The 24,346-nt window shown below is 41.2% G+C and overlaps 2 protein-coding genes across 2 annotated transcripts in view; one reads left to right on the forward strand and one right to left on the reverse strand.

Moving 5' to 3' along the window:
* Window positions 1–5,922, forward strand: tmt1a.3 (thiol methyltransferase 1A, tandem duplicate 3). Its single transcript, XM_062048722.1, has 2 exons — window positions 1–733; window positions 4,903–5,922. Exons 1-2 carry the CDS (start codon window positions 236–238, stop codon window positions 5,134–5,136), a joined length of 732 nt encoding a protein of 243 aa, XP_061904706.1. The 5' UTR covers window positions 1–235; the 3' UTR covers window positions 5,137–5,922.
* Window positions 5,197–24,346, reverse strand: part of atf1 (activating transcription factor 1) — a 27,466-nt gene continuing 8,316 nt past the window's right edge. The window contains exons 2-7 of the mRNA XM_062048711.1: window positions 14,922–15,044; window positions 8,891–8,982; window positions 8,688–8,815; window positions 8,428–8,607; window positions 8,189–8,336; window positions 5,197–5,966 (exon numbers count right to left, since the gene is read on the reverse strand). Of these exons, the coding sequence (XP_061904695.1) occupies window positions 5,822–5,966; window positions 8,189–8,336; window positions 8,428–8,607; window positions 8,688–8,815; window positions 8,891–8,982; window positions 14,922–15,044 (816 nt within the window). The 3' untranslated portion in view covers window positions 5,197–5,821. The remainder of the gene's footprint in view (window positions 5,967–8,188; window positions 8,337–8,427; window positions 8,608–8,687; window positions 8,816–8,890; window positions 8,983–14,921; window positions 15,045–24,346) is intronic.

Here is a 24,346-nt window from a genome sequence, read left to right on the forward strand (position 1 = left end):
GCGACCAATCAAATGAGGTCCCGGGAGCGCGGTCATCCCTGCTCTGCGCTAGGGTTTCTAAACTTGCGACTGGTTTTCACTTCCGGGCAGAAGTCACGTGACATAACACAGTAATTAGGAAGCTCACTTCAGCTTCAAAATAGCGCAGTTGAGACTCTCACCACACATTTTATAAGGTATTACCTGCAGTAAGCTTGTGGGGTTTAAGTGTCAGGACTAAAGAGGATTATCAGAAATGACTTCTTGGCTTCTGAAGACTTGCAAGCTGCTTTGCTTGTGCTTCACTTTACCTTTGCGCCTCCTGGATGTGTTCGGTTTACGCGCGGCGTACAAACGTCTCTTCCCCCGGCTCATGTACAACATGACGTTCCGGTACAACGACTTAATGCACAGAGAGAAGAGACAACTCTTCAGGAACGTGAACACGTTTGCCAACAGCGACGGAACGCTTCGCCTGCTTGAGATCGGCTGTGGCAGCGGCGCCAACTTCCAGTTTTACCCGTATGGTTGCACCGTGCTCTGCGCCGACCCCAACCCGCACTTTGAGACCTACCTGCGGAGGAGCATGGACGCCAACAAGCACCTGACCTACGAGGCCTTCCTGGTGCTCCCTGCAGAGGACATGAGGGAGGTGGAGGACGCGTCTGTGGACGTCGTGGTGTGCACGTTGGTGCTGTGTTCTGTCCAGGACGTCAAGAAGGTTCTGCAGGAAGTTCGACGCGTGCTGAAAACAGTTGAGTATGGGCCGCTGCCTTCAGGTGCTGTAGGAAATTGTGGTTGTAGCATTATGTGATCATTAGGATGATCTGATACAGGGGTGTCAAACGTACGGCCCGAGGGCCGGATCAGGCCCCCAAACGGGTTTTATCCGGCCCGCGGGATGAGTTTGTTAAGTATAAAAATGTACCTGATTTTTTAAAGAAACAGCTGTTCCAGGTGTGTCCACTGGATGTCGCAATAGCAATTGCATCTTTGTAGATGCTACATATGTACAAAATAAACCACATGTTAGTACATCAGTCGAGGAAAATGATCAAATTACATAAACATACTTTAATTTGATTTTCATATAATTTTTTTATCTTGATAGATTGAAAATTAACACCAATGAGTTGACTGATGAATATTATCACATAATGTATTCAGAAAATATAAATAACGACAAAGTATATATACTATTAACTGCAACAGGTAATTGTAAAAGACATAACAAAAAAACATCATGATTTGTACAATTTTAGAATGTTATTGTTCTATTTTTAGACAAAGAAAAACGTTCTGAAGTTATCTTTATTTTTAAGTTATGATGCTGTGATTTTACCAGTCCGGCCCACTTGGGAGTAGATTTTTCTCCATGTGGCTGCCGATCCAAAATGAGTTTGACACCCCTGATCTAATACTATTGGGTATTGGTGATTACACGCGTGTGTGACTACAAACGTTTTGCACCTTCCACAAAAGTACAGTAAATTTTAAAGAACTGAATTATGACTTTATAAATGTAATTATAAAGAGCTGGCTGATGTTAGCTCAATTCCGTAGGGGTGGACGACACCAATATTCTTTACTTGAAATATCATAATTGTGGTGTGGCGATAATGGAAAAAATTATTGTGCCTATATTTTGCATTTTCAAAAATAGATTTAATGTTTTACAAATCAGGTACAGTCATACAGTTTATCGCTGGTAATTGGTTCCAGACATGGCCGTGATAAATATATTTTAGTAAAGTAGGAATCATTCATTATAAATCAAATGTCTTCATAGGTAGAGCATAAAAAACATGTTTACGACCTTTTAAATGTTTTCCAACATAATTAGAGCCCTCTTAACATGAAGTAAAACTCTAAAAAGAAGAACTGCACTTTTTTGAAATTTGGCCTATCGTTAATATTCCTTATGAGAGACAAGAAGACAAAAGTGTTTTCTTTTGCATTCTAATTTGTAATATTTGGCTTGTTTTAGGTGTCTAGTAATGCAGCTAATAGGATCAATCCATTCTGCCTCTAAATTACTTTGAAAATGCATCCAAAAACCACCAAAAGTACTTAATTTACATTCTGTAACCTGTGTAATAACCAAGCTGTAGCGACATTGTTAGCCCACATTTCTTGTTTTGTTTGTACACAGCTAGATCGACAGTGTATGTATAGTTGTCATAACAAGCATGACGTTCTGCATGTACCATGATCAGTATCATAGTGACTCACTCGATGGACATTTGTCCATTTGGTCCAGTTGGCCGGGGAAGTTTTTTCAAGTTGACTTTGGGAAAGCACTCCATTTATGTTGGCATAGCTTTGCTCCAAGTTCCACATTTAAAGCGTCAAGTCACACCGACCTCATTCTCTTGGCTTCTGTCTGCTCCAGCGTATTACCCTTTATTCGTGCTTGCTTCTATAAACCGTAGTTTATCCTCCATATATTCAGGTTAAAAAAGATAAGGTTCTGAATCCTCATTTTTCAAAAAATAGTCATCTTTGTTGTCTATTACTAAGCCTGCCATGATTACAACACACTTGCGTTTGTTTCCGGAAATAGGAACACACATTTGTTTCCTGAAAGTCAGAAGAGCGCTGCTATGGAAACGAAAATAAATGCGCTGAGTCAGAAAGAAGTTCCGGTAATGCATAAAATGACCAAAATGCTGAAAATATTGTACATATTACATATTGTTTTGAACATGTTTGTTACTAAATTATATTTATACTTGCAGTGTGTATATAAAACATTAATGGATGATTTTGAAGTTGTTTTAGAGCGGGGGTCTCAGACACGCGACGCGGCCCGCGAGACGTTATTTTGCGGCCCGCACCTTAATATGGAAATGTAATGTTAGTGCGGCCTGCAAGTTTTATATGAATGGCGCTTGACAGCGTCATACTTGCCAACGCTCCCGATTTATCCGTGAGACTCCCGAAATTCAGGGCAACTATTCTCTCGAATTTCTGCCGATTTTCACCCAAACAACAATATTAAGGGCGTGCCGTGATGTCACTACCTTTAGCGCCCTCTAAAACTGTACAAACAGCGTGCCAGCCCAGTCACATGTTGTATTTGGCTTCTGTATACACACGTAAGTGACTGCAAGACATACTTGATCAACAGTCATACAGGTCACACTGAGGGTGGCCGTATAAACAACTTTAACACTGTTACAAATATGCGCTACACTGTGAACCCACACCAAACAAGAATGACAAACACATTTTGGGAGAACATCCGCACCGTAACACAACATAAACACAACAGAACAAATACCCAGAATCCCTTGCATCCCTAACTCTTCTGGGCCACAATATTCACCCCTGCTACCACCAAACCCCGCCCCCCCCCTTTGTGCGTCGGCTGAATACAAATATATATTCTACAACCCCAAACATGTCTTTTTCAAAGCCTGCAGTGAAGAGAAAGGTTAGTGATGAGCAAAGACAATTCCAGGAAAAGTGGGAGATGCAATATTTCTTTGTTGAGCATAGGGGCACCCCGACGTGTCTTATTTGCACAGAGAAAGTTGCGGTGCACAAGGAATACAATTTGAAACGTCATTATACAACAATAACAGTGTTAGTTGTTTATACGACCACCCTCAGTGTGACCTGTATGGCTGTTGATCAAGTATGTCTTGAAGTCACTTACGTGTGTCTGCAGATGCCTCATACAACATGTGACTGAGCCGGCACGCTGTTTGTTAGGTGAAAAAGCGGACGCGACGACAGGTTGTAGAGGACGCAAAGGCAGTGCCATCACGGCACGCCCTCAATACTGTTGTCCGAGTGAAAATCGGGAGAATGGTTGCCCCGGGAGATTGTCGGGAGGGGCATTGAAATTCGGGAGTCTCCGGGTTGGCAAGTACTGGTATGTTGCTAGGGCGGGAAAGCCATTCAAAGAAGGTGAATTAATTAAAAAGTGCATGTTAGATTTTTTTTAAGAAATCTTTTCTTGCGGCCCAGCCTCACCCAGTTTCTGCATCCAGTGGCCCTCAGGTAAATTGAGTTTGAGACCCCTGGTTTAGAGGCTTTGTAGGCTACAGCGGTGACTCCTTTCAGCCGCATCTTGCAAGCAAGAATCCTAAAAAAAATAAGAAAAAAAGACATGCGCGTTCTTGTTTTTATATAATGATTGTTATGATTGTTAAAAGGGCCGTTCCCCTTTAATAAAATTCTGCCTGACAGACAATGGCCACAGTACTGAAAAGCACATTCTTGTTTTGCCTCTTTGTTTAGTCAATGTTATGCTTGAAAATGCTTAAATGTAGGACAAAAAAAATGTAGAAAACACTTTTTAAAAAATTAACAATTACTTAAATAAAATACAAATATTGTTTTTTTTTTATCCGAAATGTAGTGAGGGATGAATGCATCTAATATTAGGTACTATAATTTCTTTTTTGCAAAACCTTCAAATTTGCTACTTTTTCACAATTTTTTTTTATCTACCATTGCTAAAAGCCAATAAGAAGTAAGCTACTAATGACCCACAGGCTGTATTTTGGAGACCCTTGAGCTAATGCAATTAAACAGTTGGTGATACAATGAAAAAATAAATAAATCAAAACAACTGTTTTGCATTAACACATAACTCTCTCAAAACTAAACATGACTGCTGATCTAAAAAAAAAAAAAGAAAAGGACATTACCGTACTTTGAATCCCTTTAATCGCAGCGTGCATGCTTGAGTAGACCCTGTCTGACGTGCTGCATGGGGGAAAAAACATATTTAGGTTATGACTTCCAATTAAAGCATGTGACCAAATTACTGGTGACAGGCTGTCGTCCATACATACCAAGTAGTCAGTGAACCTAACAAGTATCTGGAGAAAAGCAACAAAAGCATAAAACAAACTGTGAAGACAAACTTCTGTACATTCAACCACTTTGTTACATTTTTGTGTATTCCAGGGTGGAGCTTTCTACTTCATGGAACATGTGGTGTCAAGTCCCTCCACCTGGACACACTTCCTGCAACACACACTTGAGCCCTTGTGGCTCTATATTGTAGATGGATGCATCATTACGAGAGCGACATGGAAAGATCTGGAGTCAGCTGGCTTTTCTCAAGTCAACATTAAACACTTGGCGGCTCCAATCTCTCTAGTGATACGACCACATATCCAGGGATATTGCATTAAATAAAAATATTTTTTGAGATGAACAGGAAAAAAATTTTCAGAAAACAATATTGAGTGAAAATATATATTATTTACTTACAGAATCAGCAACATTTCAAACATTGTTCCGCATCTTCGCACCTTTCAAGACCAAATAAAATATCACTTGGACAAAATGTGCTTCGCCCTCATTGTCTAGGTAAGGGCCAAGAAAGACTTGCACATTCATATATATTTTTTACCCTTTTCCTCCCATTGTACAAAAATAAGGAATGAAAACTGTAACATTTCCTTATTGGGAATAAGAGACACTGCTGTGTAGCAATTCATTAAGAAATAACACAAGTTCTGTGAATGTTATTGGGAGACCTACACAACAAAGAAAACCCCAATAACATTATTTTAAAAACACAAGCAAGAAATGAGACAAATCCAGAAAAGGACATTCAGAAATTGAGACTAAAAAAAGCTCATTATTTCAAATCTGCCGTTTAAAAATATACACAACTATAAATGTTATAGCATTAGTAAATACAAAAAAATAAGTGGAAAAATGTCCAAATTCTTTTGTTTAGATATATAAAAGTATATATCTGATTGTTATATCAAGCAAAACGTAAAAAGATGGAGGATCTCAACCTGAAGTGTTCCAAGAAACCTGATCGTATCCAAAGAGCTGAAAGCCCAACTCGTCTCTGCGCTTGAACACGTTATCCAGTTTTGACACAATAAAGTTCTTTCAAAGTTTTGAGCTCCTCGATCAGGGTTTTGTTTTGGTTCTCAAGCACGGCCACTCGGTTCTCCAGGCATTTGACATATTCCTTCTTCTTTCGTCGACACTCGCGGGCTGCTTCCCTGCGACGGAGCAGCAGGAGGAGAGTTGTCAGTCCCAAGTCACACAGCTTTAATACATATAGTGACTTCCTGTTCGTTGTAAATTCATCTTTAAAATAAAAGCATGGCCGTATCTTGAATTAACTTAATTTTTGATGACCAGGTGCACACTGTTTTATTGACAGGGAAATACAAATACAGTGGTACCTTGCAATAAGGATGCCACAGATTACAAGTTTTATAGGATACAGGTTGTCTCTCAGCTAATTTTTATGTTTTAGGTAACGAGGAAATATTCTGGTTAGGAGCCTAGTTAGTTAGCGTAGCAAATGTCACAGTGAAGCCCATAAGAGCCGATCAAAACATTCGGTCTTATTCGCTAGCATTAGCTCATAGCTAGAGATTGAGATAACTTTGTCAATTGTTTTAATGCAAACGAGCATTCCTAACTCAAAGCCAACGACAGTCGTTGAACTGTAATTTCCCCTCGTTCGCACCATGGTATTGTGTGGCAGAACCATACCTGCCAACTTTTGAAACTCAAAAGTAGAAGCATTTAAAAGCTTTTAATAGACACCCCTTTTAGACCAGTTGATCTGCCGTCTCTTTTCTGTTCTGCCCCCCTCTCCTGCATGGAGAGGTTATCAGGTGACTACAGATGATTCGCTAGCTGTTCAAAGTCGGGACCCGGGGCATCAGTTGATGACGCCTCTGCGCTGCTGGCTTGTCTACACTCGAGATGATCTCCTGCTGGCCCCACTATGGACTGGACTCTCACACTATTAACTAGATCCACTCCACGTCCATTGCACCGGTCACCCAAGGGGGGGTCCTCACATCTGCGGTCCCCTCCAAGGTTTCTCATTGTGTTGAGTTTTTTCTTGCCATGATGTGGGATCTGAGCTGAGGATGTCGTTTTGGCTTGTGCAGCCCTTTGAGACACTCGTGATTTAGGGCTATATAAATTAACTTTGATGATTGATTGATTGATTGAAAAATACTTTTTAACAAACACACCATCCCAGTACACTTCAAACCAGGCAACTCCCTGAGACAGAGACTGGTGCATGCTAAAGACCATCTGTTCATCCCTGAACAGAGGAGGTGGTCCGCGACACCACCTGTCTCCCACATACAACACTGTCCTTTCAACCATCCCTAAAAGACTCTGCAATTGAGCTTCCAACAAATAACAGGAGTTAGAACACATTCTGCTCACAGTAGGTGACCAGAATGCCGTTTGTTTACAACTGAATGAAATGCTTACACGGGAGATTTCGACTACTTTCGACTGGTAGTAGTCGATCCACAGCGATTGTTCTGCCACACAATACCTCATTGCTAACGAGGGGAATTTACACTTCAACAACTGTCGTTGGCTTTGAGAGTTAGGATTGCTTGTTTGCATTAAAACAGTTGTTTTTCTCACTACGATAGGGCAAAACCATCCTTGCCCAGGCAAACCCTCCTGGTTTTAAGAGTATAATTATTTGGGGTTTGGGCAGGAGCCGCTGGACTAGATCTGACGTCTTCTAAGACAAACCAAGCAGTCCAGTTGTGATTGATTGAATGCCCTGAGATGACACTGACCTAGATTAAGGATAACCTTCATTGACTTAAAATTGTGCAGTTCTAGGGGAGTGGTGGTAGTGGGCTGTGGGTATTTGGGGGATACGCAAGGTTAAAATTGATTTAAAGTTGTTTCAATGGTTGACACAGTTTTACAATACAAGTTTTTCCGATTTGTTGCTGCTTCCAGAACCGGTATACTTAATTTGTTCTCATCAGATGCATTTTATTTGTAGAGGGTTGTGGTGTGGCGTTAGAGAAGTTTACCTTTTATGTGAATCTGTCTTGGGTTTAATAAATATTGACAGTCAATATGAAACCCTTACATTTATGTCATTGTTTTTAAGGCTGAGATTTTCCCTAGTAGCAGGATTTCCTATTTTTTCTGACTTCCTTTTATGACTTCATACTTACCCTAAGTTGCCTTTTGGCACATACATACATTGGACATATCTTACTTGCCTGTAGAGGAGTTAGCTAAAGCCTCATATAAAATTAACAATAACGATAATAATAATAATAACAATGTAAAAGCAAATTAACTTCTGGTATTAGAATAGTATTGGCAGATATCCAAATTCAGGTATTGGGATCAGATCAGAAGTGAAGAATGTAAATAGGTGCATACTTAATTAGGTTCCAACAGCATGTTTTACAACCTTGCGTCTTTTTACCTGTTCTTTGCGAGTCTAATTTCCCTCTTCATTGTTGGATCATCGGGTTTGCTCTGAGACAGACCTAGGGATGAGGCCATCACTAAGGCTTGAGGCAGAGAGCCTGATGTCGGCGCCGTGCGAATTTGGTACGTTTGTACTTCTCCTCCTGCATCTTGGAAAAATGGGAGATATTTTGTCACAGATTGATGCTGCAAGACCATGTCCACAAAACTTCATAAAAGAGACAATATCCTCACCCTGCACAACGACCTGGTTACTTGGTACCAATATCTGCTGGCCGTCGGGGGTCTGAGCATACTGGAGGATGGTTGTCCCCTGCTGGCCTCCAGTAGGGTTGGCCATGGCCACCTGCAGTTCCTGAACGCCATCAGGTCCTGGGTTTGTCAGCTGGATGGTTCCATTAGGAGTTACGGTGACTAACATAAACACGGATCAGTAAAAGGTTTTAACGCAGTCCAGTTATTTAATGTGCGTGCAAGAGAGGCGAGGTACACACTGTACTGGCCAGTGGTGGTCTGGTAGATGGGTGCAGGTATGGTCACACCCGACACTCCTGAGGTGGTCGAGCTGTCCTTCCCCTCGGTGGGTGGTAGTCCCTCGGATGAAAGTTCATTGAGGATTTTTCTAAAGAGTCATCAAGTGAGGTGGTAAATACACTCTTCTTTATGTTGCGTGAAAATGAGTTTTTGCTAGTCTAACCTGTATGACGGCCGTCTGGCCAGTAGCTCTCTGGTTTTTTGCGGTGTAACTCCACTGTCTGAAGAATCATGTGAATCGTCGCTATCTGAACCCTTTATCAGAAACATGTGAGGTGAGTCGTCAGCCAAGAACCATAGTGTTTTAAAAAAGCAAAAAAGTACACTCCTCACATTTCATTGGTCAGTGATAGTGATGTCATCGCTCGTGGATGGAGATGAGCATGAACGAGTGAGCGCAGCTACTAGCAACAACATTGCGGGTGAAAACATGTTAAGTGTGGGAACATTTCACCCTTATCCCGTTAGAGACATCACTTGCTAATTTTGCAAAATTTTAGCCAAAGTCCACGAGCTAAACATTGTCTATATCAATTAAAGTACTTTATTTAACCAATAGGAACTTCAGGTGTGTAGCAGCGTCAATTTGCAGCACAAAGAAGAAAGAAACAATAACAAACGTCAATTACACAAACATGCGACACCCCTGTGCCACTTTCATTAAATAATATACAATCTAATAAACGGCTTACATATTGACAATGAATCCATAACACAGTAACATACAATGAGTCTATTACAGTAGCCCTCTAGAATTGCAAGCAATTAATCAATCGACCTTAGTGCAGCTTTTCATTTTGAGGAAGTTAGATAGCTTAGAAGTTTTTATCTATTGCTGCTATTTTGACTGACCTTTGTTTTCATAAGAAATGATCCCTTGTTTTTGTCAGCATTTGCCTGTTCTGGCTTCTAAATGGACAAAAGTTTAAAGGGGAATTGCACTTTTTTGTGAATGTTGCCTATCATTCACAATCCCTATGTAAGACAAGCACACGTGTTTTTCATTTTTTTATACATTCTAAGTTGTTAAATACGGAAAGTACGAGGTAACAAAAGCTAATGAGAGTAAATCCATTAAATCCACCACAACAAAGTACAAAGATGTATCAGAAGATCATGTGAGAAATGAAAATCGTAACCGTCAAATTTAACGCTGTGCTTATTGATGCCAAGGGCTGCTACATAGCTTATGCAGCTATTTACATACTGAGCTGCTGCATGGCCTCTGAGTTGATCAAAGTTCATTCTACATTATAAATCATGCCTCTCACTTGTATAGTCAAAGGTTGTTGCCATAAACCGTAAGGTTGTCCAACTTTGACATTCAACTTAGACCCAGAGATGGCAAGAAAGACACAAAATTATAAATATAAATGCGGTCAACAAAGTAAGACTTTGCCATTTACCCTCTCAGACAATTTATAAAAATGATAGGTGAACAGCTGATTTTATTACTGCTAACGTACCACACTCCATGTGACTCACATTCCCGTCAAGCACCAATAAGTTATTTGTCATGCAAAAAAAATAAACACCACAAAGCCTACAAATAACATTAGCTGGCAACTACACTTACATTTTAGCAACCATTTTTATGAAAGTTTAGCTTCTTGAAGGACAGTAGCATTGAAAGTACCGTATAGTGGTTAGAGTGTCCGCCCTGAGATCGGTAGGTTGTGAGTTCAAACCCCGGCCGGGTCATACCAAAGACTATAAAAAATGGGACCCATTACCTCCCTGCTTGGCACTCAGCATCAAGGGTTGGAATTGGGGGTTAAATCACCAAAAATGATTCCCGAGTTAGCTTTTATGATGACGCCGGCTGGAAAGTTCACTTTTGGCAAGGTCTTCCTTTTGAATATCACCATGGGTGGAAGTTTCTGGCCGTTAGCATGGCAAGCTAGAACCACAGTGAAGGACGACTTCTCATTCCCTGCGGTGGGAATATTCACCGTACGTGTTCCCGTTGTATCCACAGTGCGGTTCACATAAATATCAAAAGTCAGTGGAACCTTGTACGCGTGTCTCTTAGTAGGAGACATTTTGTGGTCTTTACAGAAACACACAAATGAAATGAAACGTAATATCCGTGCGCTTCTTATTCTACGGGGGTGGGTGCTCACCTTGGCGGTTGCTTACAGTAGAAGAAGAAGCGCTTCCTCTTCTATGGGGGCGGTTGCTTACCGTAGAAGAAGAAGCGCTTCCTCTTTTACGGGGAAAAAAGATGGCGGCTGTTTACCGTAGTTGCGAGACCTAAACTTTATGAAAATAAATATTAATATTAATCCATATATAAAGTGCACCGGGTTATTAGCCGCACTGTCAGCTTTTGAGAAAAATGTTGGTTTTTAGGTGCGGCTTATGGTGCGGAAAATACGGTAAACTTAGATATAATTTACATTAGTCAATGTATAGCTTGTACAGCAGCATAGATTTATGATTCAATGAAAATGACTCAACACCAAGTAGGGCTGGGCGGTATACCGGTATTATAGTTAATACCGGTGTATTTCAGAAAGCGGTATATATTTGAGACAATACCGCCATTCTGGCTATAAGTTTTGGTCCATATCGCCCAGCCCTGACACCAAGCCATTATTGTCTAAATAGCTAGCAACATAAGTGAGTAGCAAGATAATTGTGTCTTACGGTCAGTCGTGTTGGTGGTGGTATAGTATTGTTATGTTCTGGGCCGCATGAGTGCTTCCAGGTTGTCAGGGGAAACATGAATTCCGAAAAATGACTGTGTCACATTATGAAGCAGAGCATGATACCCTACTCCTGAGAAACTGGGCTGCATGGCAGTTTTCTGACAAGATAAGGAGTCCAAACACACCTCCAAGATGAAATGCTAAGTTGAAGAAGTTGAAGGTGATGGAGTGGCCAAGTATGTCGCCTCCAAGGCTGAACCCTTGAACTTCTGTGTGGAAAACGGAACAAAAGAAGGTAGAGGAGCGCAAGGTGTCCACTGGAAAGAGGATTCCAGTAACAACCTCTGGAGCTCTACTCAATTCCATGCTTAAGGCAGTGCTAAATATTGATGATCACACTAAATAGCCACACCAAAGCCAATTTGTTCAATGTGAGGTTTCACCGTTTTTTCCCACTTATTTAGACAATAATGGCAGTGTGTTTACTTATTTTGTGAGGACAGTTTATCTATACTGTTTTCCAAGATGTACACTGACTACTCTAAACTATATGCAAGTTTCATTTTATAGTATTGGTAGTGTTACCTTAGTCTCTCCCAAAAGCAAGAGAGTTAATTTAATTTAATTTCCCATATAGCACTGAATCGTACAAGCAGCTATTTTAATACACTTAATAAAGAACAGGTACATACATTGCGTTTTTATTAAACAAACTACATGGTCTTGTTTACAAATTGTCATGTTATCTGTATCAGATGAGAAGTAGGAATCGGCTTCAATTAACGACATGTCTCTATTTTGACTTTGTAGATTATTTTGGAGTCTTTGCTTTCTTTTACTAGTTTGGGAAATGTAACTGTGGAGGAGTGATTGCGATTATGGCTGGGAGATATATCGATATACTTGATATATCGCGGGTTTGTCTCTGTGCGATATAGAAAATGACTTTATCGTTATATTCGAGTATACATTCTCACGCATTTGCTTTTAGCTGCTGGCATTACACTACAGGCTCTTCCCACTCCTTGTGTCTCCTTCTCACAGACAGCAAGCGCACCTTCTTACACACGTCACATACTGTCACGTAATACGTGACATACGTATACGCCCTCGTGGAGCAGAGAGGTAGCAGCATGGGTAACGTTAGCTGTCGTGCTAGCGGAGCCATGCGAAATACGAGAGAAAGAAGATGTGAATCTGGTAAAAAATGAAGGAAGAATTAATTCCCAAGAAAAACAGCAGGGGGTCCATCGTCTGGCGGTGGTTTGGCTTCAAGTGGGAATACCTGTATGTCGAACAGACAACTGTAATTTGTCAAGTGTGGGGCAAAAGTGTTGCTACAAAAAGTAGCATTACTGCTAATATGTAGCATCATTTGAAAAGTCCCCTGCTAGAGAATGAAGAGTGCTTGAAACTCCGCATGTCAACATCTCCGTTCGGTGCCACACCATCAAAATGCAGAGGCAAACATTTCCAGATCAACACCGTATGAAAAAAATAGTCAACAACAAAAGAAGATAATGTCCACAGTAACCTACCACATAGCGAAGGACATACACTATTTGATTTCCTATTATGCAGCTCATTTCTATTATTGAAAGGCCTACTGAAATGACATTTTTTTATTTAAACGGGAATAGCAGATCCATTCAATGTGTCATACTTGATCATTTTGCGATATTGCCATATTTTTGCTGAAAGGATTTAGTATAGAACAACGTCGATAAAGTTTGCAACTTTTGGTCTCTGATAAAAAAAAACCTTGCCCCTACCGGAAGTAGCGTGACGTTGTCAGTTGTTCACTCCCTCATATTTTCCTATTGTTTTCAACGCAGCTAGCTATTCGGGCCATTACCCCATGAATTTGAGCGAGGATGAAAGATTCGTGGACGAGGAACGTTAGAGTGACGGACTAGAATGCAGTGAAATACATATTTTTTTTCGCTCTGACCGTAACTTAGGTACAAGCTGGCTCATTGGATTCCACACTCTCTCCTTTTTCTATTGTGGATCACGGATTTGTATTTTAAACCACCTCGGATACTACATCCTCTTGAAAATGAGAGTCGAGAACGCGAAATGGACATTCAGTGCCTTTTATCTCCACGACAATACCTCGGCGAAACGCTTTAGCTACGAGCTAACGTGATAGCATCGTGCTTTAACTGCATATAGAAACAAAAAAAAATAAACCCCTGACTGGAAGGATAGATAGAAAATCAACAATAGTATTAAACCGTGGACATGTAAATACACGGTTAATGCTTTCCAGGCTGGCGAAGGTTAACAATGCTGTGCTAACGACACCATTGAAGCCTACTTAGCAACCGGACCGCACAGAGCTATGCTAAAAACATTAGCTCTCCACCTATGCCAGCCAGCCTTCATCTGCTCATCAACACCCGTTCTCACCTGCGTTCCAGCGATCGGCGGAAGGACGAAGGACTTCACCCGATGCGTTTGGCGGCCCGGAGACGTAGGAAGTCAAGGTGAGGTCGCCGGCTAGCGCGTCTGCTCTCCAACAAAGTCCTCCTGGTTGTGTTGCTGTAGTCCGCTGCTAATACACCGATCCCACCTACAACTGTCTTCTTTGCAGCCTTCATTGTTCATTAAACAAATTGCAAAAGATGTCCAGAATACTGTGGAATTATGAAATGAAAACAGAGCTTTTTGTATAGGATTCTACGGGGTACCATAACTTCCGTTTAACTGACTACGTCACGCGCATACGTCATCATACCGCGACGTTTCAGCCGGATATTTCCCGGGAAATTTTAAATGTCACTTTATAAGTTAACCCGGCCGTATTGGCATGTGTTGCAATGTTAAGATTTCATCATTGATATATAAACTATCAGACTGCGTGGTTGGTAGTAGTGGGTTTCAGTAGGCCTTGAAATATGTTGTGTGACCTCATGCACAAAAGTGCACTTTATTTGTTTTAAACTATTGTAGTGGCGTTCTGTACAAAAAGTGCACTTTAATTTAGTGTTGTTTTGATATGTCATCTTAGTGACATCATGCACAAAAGTGCACTGATAGCTTGTTTTAAAATGTATCTGACAATCTTGCACTTTCTGTTTTGGAAATGACATGAATGTTTGTGCCACTGCTTAATTGTTTAATAAATACAGTTTTGGTCAATTGACTTAGTTGTGATTTCCTTCTCTGCATGAAAATTTAAAATGAGCATATGCAGTATGAACAAAAATGTTTTTATGTAGACACATAGAATCATCATACTGGTGTGATTATATGCATCAAGTGTTATTTCAGGGCTAAGGCAAAATATTGAGATATATATCGTGTATCGCGATATGGCCTAAAAATATCGAGATATTAAAAAAAGGCCATATCGCCCAGCCCTAATTGCAATACAGTCGGCTACACTGTACACATGCGGTGAGCCAAAGACCCCACCCAATTCTAACTATGTGAAACGCCAAAATAAAATGTGAGGAGTGTGCTCACTTTTGTTAAGACTGTGATGACTTATTGATTTGTTTGACGGACAATGGTAAGCAACACAAATGGAGGTCTGACCTGCGAAGTCTGCACCTGTGGGGCCTGAATGACCGACGACTGAGGAGACTGGATCACTCCTTGCACCTGTAACTGACCCCCTGGCAGCTGGACGACGGTCACAGGAGAACCACCAAGTGACATCTAAAATGAAAAAAAAAACAACCCACACATCTTTGCATTAAAAACTAGATTCAGGACCTTGGGACTAGAAGCCATACTAACAAATACACTGGAAAAAAGGCCATCACCAAAGAACACGTTCTGTGTTCTGAAATCTCACGTATTTAGTAATGATACACCAAAAGACTCATCACTGAAACAACATTGCAGAAACAGAAAACACACCATAGGAAAAAAAAAAAAAAAGAGTATTGTCTGGTGCCCCATTTAGTATATAGCCTGTATTTTTTTATTACATCATATTGCTATAATACCAATGGTAAATAAAAATAATGTGTTAAGGATAAATATTAATTTGTGCAATTGCAATGCTTTAATTTTAGCGAGGTTAGTACACAGTCATAGTCATAAATGCCATTGTACAAATTATTGACATCAAATTATTTTGGTGTTTTGGGCTTGCCGTCCTCATTTTCGGTTTCGGACAAGAATTTACATTTTGGTGCATCCCTAATATTTAGCCTGAAATTCACAAATAGCATGACTCATTTTGTCACCTATTGACTGCATTGCACTTACAAATGATAGTGTTCTCAAAGTCTTGACAACTGCAAAGGGACGGCGTGGCGAAGTTGGTAGAGTGGCTGTGCCAGCAATCGGAGTGTTGCTGGTTACTGGGGTTCAATTCCCACCTTCTACCTTCCTAGTCACGTCCGTTGTGTCCTTGGGCAAGACACTTCACCCTTTGCCTCTGATGGGTGCTGGTTAGCGCCTTGCATGGCAGCTCCCGCCATCAGTGTGTGAATGTGTGTGTGAATGGGTAAATGTGGAAATAGTGTCAAAGCGCATTGAGTACCTTGAAGGTAGAAAAGCGCTATACAAGTATAACCCATTTATCATTTATAAATAATTTTAAAAGCAGAATATTTTAAAAAATACGTATCGTAAAGTCCTTGTCAATACCGAGCACCTACATACAACAGCCTTAAAATGGACAGTCAGTATAGAAAATTAATCGATCAATGAAAGTGTGAAGTCGCTGTCATCCGTTTGTGACAATGCGATCAACAGTTTGCTCACACATATTGCACCTTGGTCTGAGCTGATAGTACATAAATCAATTATTCGAAAGAAAAATGAAAATGACCTTGATAACTTCCATAATGGATTAATTGCTACGTCCATGTGTGCTTGTTTTCTTTATCTCTTGCTTTAAGACACGGTGCAGGAGGGTAAAATGAACGCAGTGAATCTTCTTGTCAGTCATCCACAATCTTTGTCTCGGTGGGTGGAGGCGGGATCGCTAGCTTACACCAGGGTTCGTACACCTTTTCCATGGCCAAATTCAGGCACTTTTTAAGGACTTTCAAGATCAATTTTCCAGTTTTTCCAGTACCCTTTAAAAGGCGAAAACCAGTTTGAGGTCACCAAATGCTGCCTGTAGGAAAAATATGGAAAATCTGCTAAAACTTAAGCCTAACATTGAACCAGCAGTTATCATTAACTGAATGGGGCATAGAAAATGAAGCAGTGTTTCTGTAGACTATTCAATGTCATTGGTGTTTGCAAACGTGTCTCCATTTGTGTTGTTTTTCAAATTTCTTGTCCTCTTTCTTACTTACAGCACTCAATGACATTGAACAGCACGGATTGATTCACACCGCATTTGTGCTTGTAAACTGCATAATGTGATATAAATACACGCACCCTCAAAATTTCAATTTCACTCATTTATTAACAAAACTGTTCCACATTAATATAAGGATAATAAATGTACAGGAAATATTGGGATCTTTTTGTGTGGAGTTTGCATGTTCTCCCAGTGAATGCATGGCTTCCCTCCGGGTACTCTGGCTTCTTCCCACCTCCAAAGACATGCACCTGGGTATAGGTTGATTGGCAACACTAAATTGTCCCTAGTGTGTGAATGTGAGGGTGAATGTTGTCTGTGTTGGCCCTGCGATGAGTTGTCGACTTGTCCAGGGTGTACCCCGCCTTCTGCCCGAATGCAGCTGAGATAGGCTCCAGCACCCCCCGTGACCCCGAAAGGGACAAGCGGTAGAAAATGGATGGATGGATATTTTGTTTGTTTCACAATACCTCAGTCACCTTTCATTAAGCACATCTAGCCTTATAACTGTGGCTATGATAACAAATTAACAAAAATACAATAGTAAACTTGTTTTGCTTTCACTGAGGGAGCCAGACAAGTTAAGTAGACAATGAAAATAATAGAGCAAGTAATGCATACAACCATGCTTGTGTAAAAACAACAAAATCCTTCAAATTAACTCAGCTCTAAGTTGTGAAAAAGGTTACAAATTATACATTACAGTAGATCTTGATGCTTTTTTCCTAACATCAAAAACAGGGGGCAATTTTTAAAATGGTTTACCTTTAAGTAGCCTATCAATAAGATAGGCTACTGAAAATATCTTTTATCAGCTGCACCTAAGCCTACTGTTCAAATATTTAGGCTACAAACTTCTGTTTTTAATGCATGTCTCTCTCTTTAGTTTTTATGGTTGTAATTCCATCTAAATGTTACCAATGAAAATATAATCAGACGACTAAACATGAAAATATAGATGTCAACTTCTTTTCTATAACTTAGTCATTCACATCCTTGCAACTGTAGACTAGCCATGGCACCCAGTGTTTACCTTAGGCATATTATGCGCTAACGTCAGATGACCTTAGATTTTTAGTTGAGGGAAGTTCTTAACATTTTAATTTGTCATTGACAAACGCTAGCTTTTTTCCTTTCATAGCTTGTAATAACTGTCCGTAATTGACATGTAATCTAGCGCTGATCTCACAGTTTAGGTCTACCATGTACCAAAAGGTTAGAAAACAAAACTTTAGCTAACGTTAGTTAACTTGTAAGGCTAGTAATCTCTGTGGCTTACCTTTCATATGACTCAATTTCCTTTTTGCATACTTTGCAGCAGGCTACACATGAATTTGGTCCACGTTTTATCCAAAGTTTGTGTTGGTCATTTTCCATCCAATGTTCATTAAAAGGACAACCTCCCGGCATAATGGACCGATGCACCACTGTCCTCTTGGGGGCGACACAGAGCCATAGGCTCTGGCATGACAACAACCTAATGCAGGGGTCACCAACGCGGTGCCCGCGGGCACCAGGTAGCCCGTAAGGACCAGATGAGTAGCCTGCTGGCCTGTTCTAAAAATAGCTCAAATAGCAGCACTTACCAGTGAGCTGCCTCTATTTTTTAAATTTTATTTATTTACTAGCAAGCTGGTCTCACTTTGCTCGACAACAGATTTAGTGTCCAGTTCAAAGTGTGACATGATTTAAAAATTTGAGAGTTGACTTCTGTATTTTACATGAGTTATTATTTGTACAAACATGGTGCAAAGTAATTCATGATTTGTTAAAAAATGTTAGTGGCTAGCTAGTTAAAATGGGATATTGGGATTTCACAAGACTGTCTTAGAAATGATCATTTGAAAATGTTCAATTTGAAAAATGTGCACTTAGAGAAAATATAAAAATAAAGTGTTGCATATTGATATTTATCTGTTTCTATATATATTGTGAGAAATCATTAAGATGATCAGTGTTTCCACAAAGATAAATATCATTAATTATTAATAATAACAAGAGTTAAAGGTAAATTGAGCAAATTGGCTATTTCTGGCAATTTATTTAAGTGTGTATCAAACTGGTAGCCCTTCGCATTAATCAGTACCCAAGAAGTAGCTCATGGTTTCAAAAAGGTTGGTGACCCCTGACCTAATGTAAGGGCTCGTGCAAAGCCAACAGATCAAGCGTGTAGCTTTCATTTCTAAGGAAACTTATTTTATTTTTTCCTTTTTATAATTAGCCTATTGAGTCAGACTGCCGAGAAATATGATGAACATTTCCAAGCACTTCACCCAAAATTCTGGCATTTTTCAAACCTTGAAAACACAACATTAAAATCCAAGCATTGTCAAGGTTTTTAAGCACCCGTACGAACCCTGTTACACACAGGGAATGGTAGTCGCTAATAAGCACCACGACGTAACAAAAAGTATGAAGGAAAAAAATTTGATTACAAAAGCAAATGTCCCGTGTGGAAATATTTTGGCTTCAAACGAGTTTGCAAGATGAATCTATCAACAAAGACGAACAAGCAAATATACCCAATTTGTTGGAAAGTGATAGCAACAAAAACCAACTAATCACCTACCCAGTTTTTTCAACTAGGTAAAAACTGAGTCAATTTTAATTTCATTATTGTTCATCTATTTACGATAATTAAAAGTTATTGACCTTCCAATTACAAAGTAAAAAAACACTAATTACAAAATCAAAGTTTGTTGCTTTTGAAAATAATTTTTGGTTTATTACTATTATATGATTACATTGGTGCTTAATTTGGTCTGAAAATAATGCTGACAATAATATTGTTTATCAGCAATAATTTTGGAACAATATATCTTCCATCCATCCAGCTTTTTCCGCTTATCCGAGGTCGGGTCGCGGGGGCAGCAGCCTAAGCAGAGAAACACAGACTTCACTCTCCCCAGCCACTTTGTCCAGCTCTCAGCGGGAGATCCCAAGGCGTACTTGGGCCAGCTGGGGGACATAGTCTCCCAACCGTGTCCTGTGACTTCCCCGTGGCCTCCTAGGCATTCGGGGGAATCCTGATTAGATGCCCTAACCACCTCATCTGGCTCCTCTTGATGTGGAGGAGCAGCGGCTTTACTCTGATCTCCTCTCGAACGAGAGAGCTCCCACCCCATCTTTAGGTAGAGCCCCGTCACCCCATGGAGGAAACTCATTTTGGCCGCTTGTTCCATGATCTTGTCCCTTTGGTCACAACCCAAAGCTCATGACAATCGGTGAGGATAGGAACTTAGATCGACAGGTTAATTGAGAACTTTGCTTTTTGGCTCAGTTCCTTCTTCACCACAACGGATCAATACAGCGTCTGCATCACTGCAGATGGCGCACCAATCCGCCTGTCAATATCCCGATCCACTGTTGCCTCACTCGTGCAAAAAAGACTAAACTTGGGACAAGATCTCTTCTCCAATACACAGCCCTACTCACAACAAAATAATATCGTCCAGCAAAATGTATTATCGGCTAAGGCATAAGCCACCATATAAAGACAGCATTGTCATCACCAGCCATGTATCGTATGAGGGGAAAAATTACTTTTAGTTCTGATTCAAATTCTTTGACAATTTCCCCCCCAAAACCCTCCTGTCAAATGACTTATCCTAAGTTTGTAAACATAAAGTGGTACCTTAACTTGAGTGCCCCAACTTAAGAGTGTTTTGAGATAAGCGCCGTCTCTCGGCCAATTGTTATGCTTTAAAGGCCTACTGAAACCCACTACTACCCACCACGCAGTCTGATAGTTTATATATCAATGATGAAATCTTAACATTGCAACACATGCCAATACGGCCGGGTTAACTTATAAAGTGCAATTTTAAATTTCCCGGGAAATATACGGCTGAAAACGTCTCGGTATGATGACGTTTGCGAGTGACGTCACGGATTGTACCAGACATTTTGGAACAACACGTGGCCAGCTTAAGTCGTCTGTTTTCATCGCAAAATTCCACAGTATTCTGGACATCTGTGTTGGTGAATCTTTTGCAATTTGTTTAATGAACAATGGAGACAGCAGTAGGTTGGATCGGTGTATTAGCAGCTGGCTACAGCAACACAACCAGGAGGACTTTGAGTGGGATAGCAGACGCGCTATCCGACGCTAGCCGCCGACCGCACCGATGATCGTGGTGAAGTCCTCCGTCGCTCGCTGGAACGCAGGTGAGCACGGGTGGTGATGAGCAGATGAGGGCGGGCGTAGGTGGAGAGCTAATGTTTTTATCATAGCTCTGTCGAGGTCCCGTAGCTAAGTTAGCTTCAATGGCGTCGTTAGCAACAGCATTGCTAGGCTTCGCCAGGCGGGACAGCATTAACCGTGTGGTTACAGGTCCAGGGTTTGGTTCGGTGTCTCCTGATAGTAGAAGTAATAGTAGTATTGTTGATCTTCGGTCTATCCTTTCAATCAGTGGCATGTTTCTTCTGTTTCTATCTGCAGTTAAGCACGATGCTATCACGTTAGCTCCGAAGCTAAAGTGTTTCGCCGATGTATTGTCGTGGAGATAAAAGTCACTGTGAATGTCCATTTCGCGTTCTCGACTCTCATTTTCAAGAGGATATAGTATCCGAGGTGGTTTAAAATACAAATCCGTGATCCACAATAGAAAAAGGAGAAAGTGTGGAATCCAATGAGCCCTTGTACCTAAGTTACGGTCAGAGCGAAAAAAGATACACCCTGGCGTCCTGCACTGCACTCTAATCACTCTCACTTTCCTCATCCACGAATCTTTCGTGGATGAGGAAAGAGATCTGCTATCCCCGTTTAAATAAGAAAATCTCATTTCAGTAGGCCTTTAACTTGAGTGCCCCAACTTAAAGAGTGTTTTGAGATAAGCGCCGTCTCTCGGCTAATTGTTATGCTTTAAGTTGCAAGCAAAAATTTGAGTTACAAGCATTCCCGCCATTAGTTGGTGTAGCAAATGTCACAGTGAACCCCGTAAGATCTGCCCAATCATAATATCTTACTCGTCAGCATTAGCTTATAGATAGAGATCGACATAACTTGGTTTTCCAATCATGGGAAGGGAGAATATGGGTGTGAAGGACAACGTTGAGAAGAAGTGGATGATATTCATTAAATTAACAAATAAACTGTCAAAAAACACGACTGAGGGTGTAGCCAACTTGGCAAGGCAACTCGAGTGTATAACTGCTAGTCTGCAATCATACTGAAGCACAATGAGTCTAAAGTAGGGCTGGGCGATATATCGATATATGCGATATATCGCGGGTTTGTCTCTGTGCGATATAGAAAATGACTATATCGTGATATTCGAGTATACGTTCTCACGCAGTTGCTTTTAGCTGCTGGCATTACACGACAGGCTCTTCCCACTCCTTCTGGTGTCTCCTTCTCACAGACAGCAAGCGCACCTTCTACACACGTCACATACTGTCACGTCATACGTCACATACGTATACGCCCTCGTGGAGCAGAGAGGTAGCGGCATGGGTAACGTTACCTGTGTTGCAAGTGGGGACGGCGTGGCGAAGTTGGTAGAGTGGCCGTGCCAGCACTCGGAGGGTTGCTGGTTACTGGGGTTCAATCCCCACCTTCTACCATCCTAGTCACGTCCCTTGTGTCCTTGGGCAAGACACTTCACCCTTGCTCCTGATGGCTGCTGGTTAGCGCCTAGCATGGCAGCTCCCGCCATCAGTGTGTGAATGTGTGTGTGAATGGATGAATGTGGAAATACTGTCAAAGCGCTTTGAGTACCTTGAAGGTAGAAAAGCGCTATACAAGTATAACCCATTTATCATTATATGCATCAAGTGTTAATTCAAGGCTAAGGCAAAATATCGAGATATATATCGTGTATTGCTGCAAAGAGGAAGGAAGACAGCTCCTGTGTGGACTCAGAAGACGCAACTGCTAGCTAGCTGCTAAGCTAGCGCGGAGAAAGGCAGCGCCGGTCAGAAGGTAAGTAGGAAGCTACTCCCGCAGACCGCGACCACTTCCCTGAGGACAGCAGGAACTTCACTTGGTGACAGAAAACACTGTGAGTAATGGCTTCCTGCGCGTCTTGCACCATACTCACGGAGAGGTTGGCTCTGCTAGAGGGCCGTGTCCGCCAGTTAGAGCAGAGTAATGTCGTAACTTTAGATGTTGCGGACACATCTGCTAGCGTTAGCTGTAGCGAGCTAACTAGCCCAGCTTGTAGCAGTCCTAAGCGGCCAACAAGCTACGGTGTACCGGTTGAGACGCATAATAGATTTAGCTCTTTAGCTAGTCCTACACCCCAGTCTACCGGGCACCACACCTTAGTCATAGGGGACTCCATCACCCGAAACATAAAGCTTAGCAAACCAGCCACAGTAAAGTGTATCCCCGGGGCCAGAGCACCTGACATTGAAGCTAATCTTAGGGAGCTAACTCGCAACAGGCCTAGTAAACACGTACGACAGGCTAATCGCACCACTAATTATGCGAATATAGTTGTACACGTTGGCTCCAATGACACTAGAATGAGACGGTCAGAGATTACAAAGAGAAACATAGCCAGGACTTGTGATCTCGCCAGAAAGATGTCCAGGCATCGAGTAATTGTCTCTGGCCCCCTGCCTGCGAGAGGCAATGATGAGAGATATAGCAGATTAGTCTCGCTTAACAAGTGGCTGGCTATCTTCTGTAGGCAACAGGGACTAACGTTTATTGATAACTGGCCCTCTTTCTGGGGCAAACCAGGCTTGCTGATGAGAGACGGCCTTCACCCTAACCAGGAAGGCGCCATCATCCTGTCTAGAAACATAGACTACTATTTAAGTCTCACTTGACTGACTACACTAGAGCAAGCCCGGTCACAGGCAATTACAATGTCTGTTAGTCCGGGTGAGGAGTCAGTTAAGCTAGAACTAGCCAGCGCCAGGCTGGATAATCCATGTACGCATAGCAATTCTCTTAGAATAATACACAATTCACATAATGTTTTTTCTGTTGTGTCTGTGTCAGAGGTGGACATGCATTCTACTGAGGTGGCAAATTATGATATGTCCAGTCTATTGCAGCACCAAGCAAACAATCGGAAAATTCCCGTCATATCAATTCCTAGATATGGTCGAAACTATTTAAAGTGCACTACGCATAATAAACGCAACATTGTTAATATTGCCACTACGGATAATCTTAACAAAAACTCGTCAAAACAGCCCAATACCTATAATATGGGCTTTTTAAACATAAGATCATTGTCTCCCAAGGCGTTATTAGTTAATGAGGTCATTAACGCCAACAATATAATCATACTGGGGGACTTTAATATCCATATGAATACCCCATCGGACCCTCAGTGCGTGGCGCTCCAAACCATAATTGATAGCTGTGGTCTTACACAAATAATACATGAACCCACGCATCGCAACGGTAATACAATAGATCTAGTGCTTGTCAGGGGTGTCACCACCTCCAAAGTTATGATACTTCCATATACTAAAGTAATGTCCGATCATTACCTTATAAAATTTGAAGTTTTGACTCATTGTCAACAAGCTAATAATAATAATAACTGCTATAGCGGCCGCAACATTAATGCTGCCACAACGATGACTCTTGCTGACCTACTGCCTTCGGTAATGGCACCATTCCCAAATTATGTCGGCTCTATTGATAACCTCACTAACAACTTTGACGATGCCTTGCGCGAAATTATTGATAGTATAGCACCGCTAAAGCAAAAAAGGGCCCCTAAAAGGC

This window comes from Entelurus aequoreus, linkage group LG01, assembly GCF_033978785.1.
Source record: "Entelurus aequoreus isolate RoL-2023_Sb linkage group LG01, RoL_Eaeq_v1.1, whole genome shotgun sequence".
NCBI lineage: Eukaryota > Metazoa > Chordata > Actinopteri > Syngnathiformes > Syngnathidae > Entelurus > Entelurus aequoreus.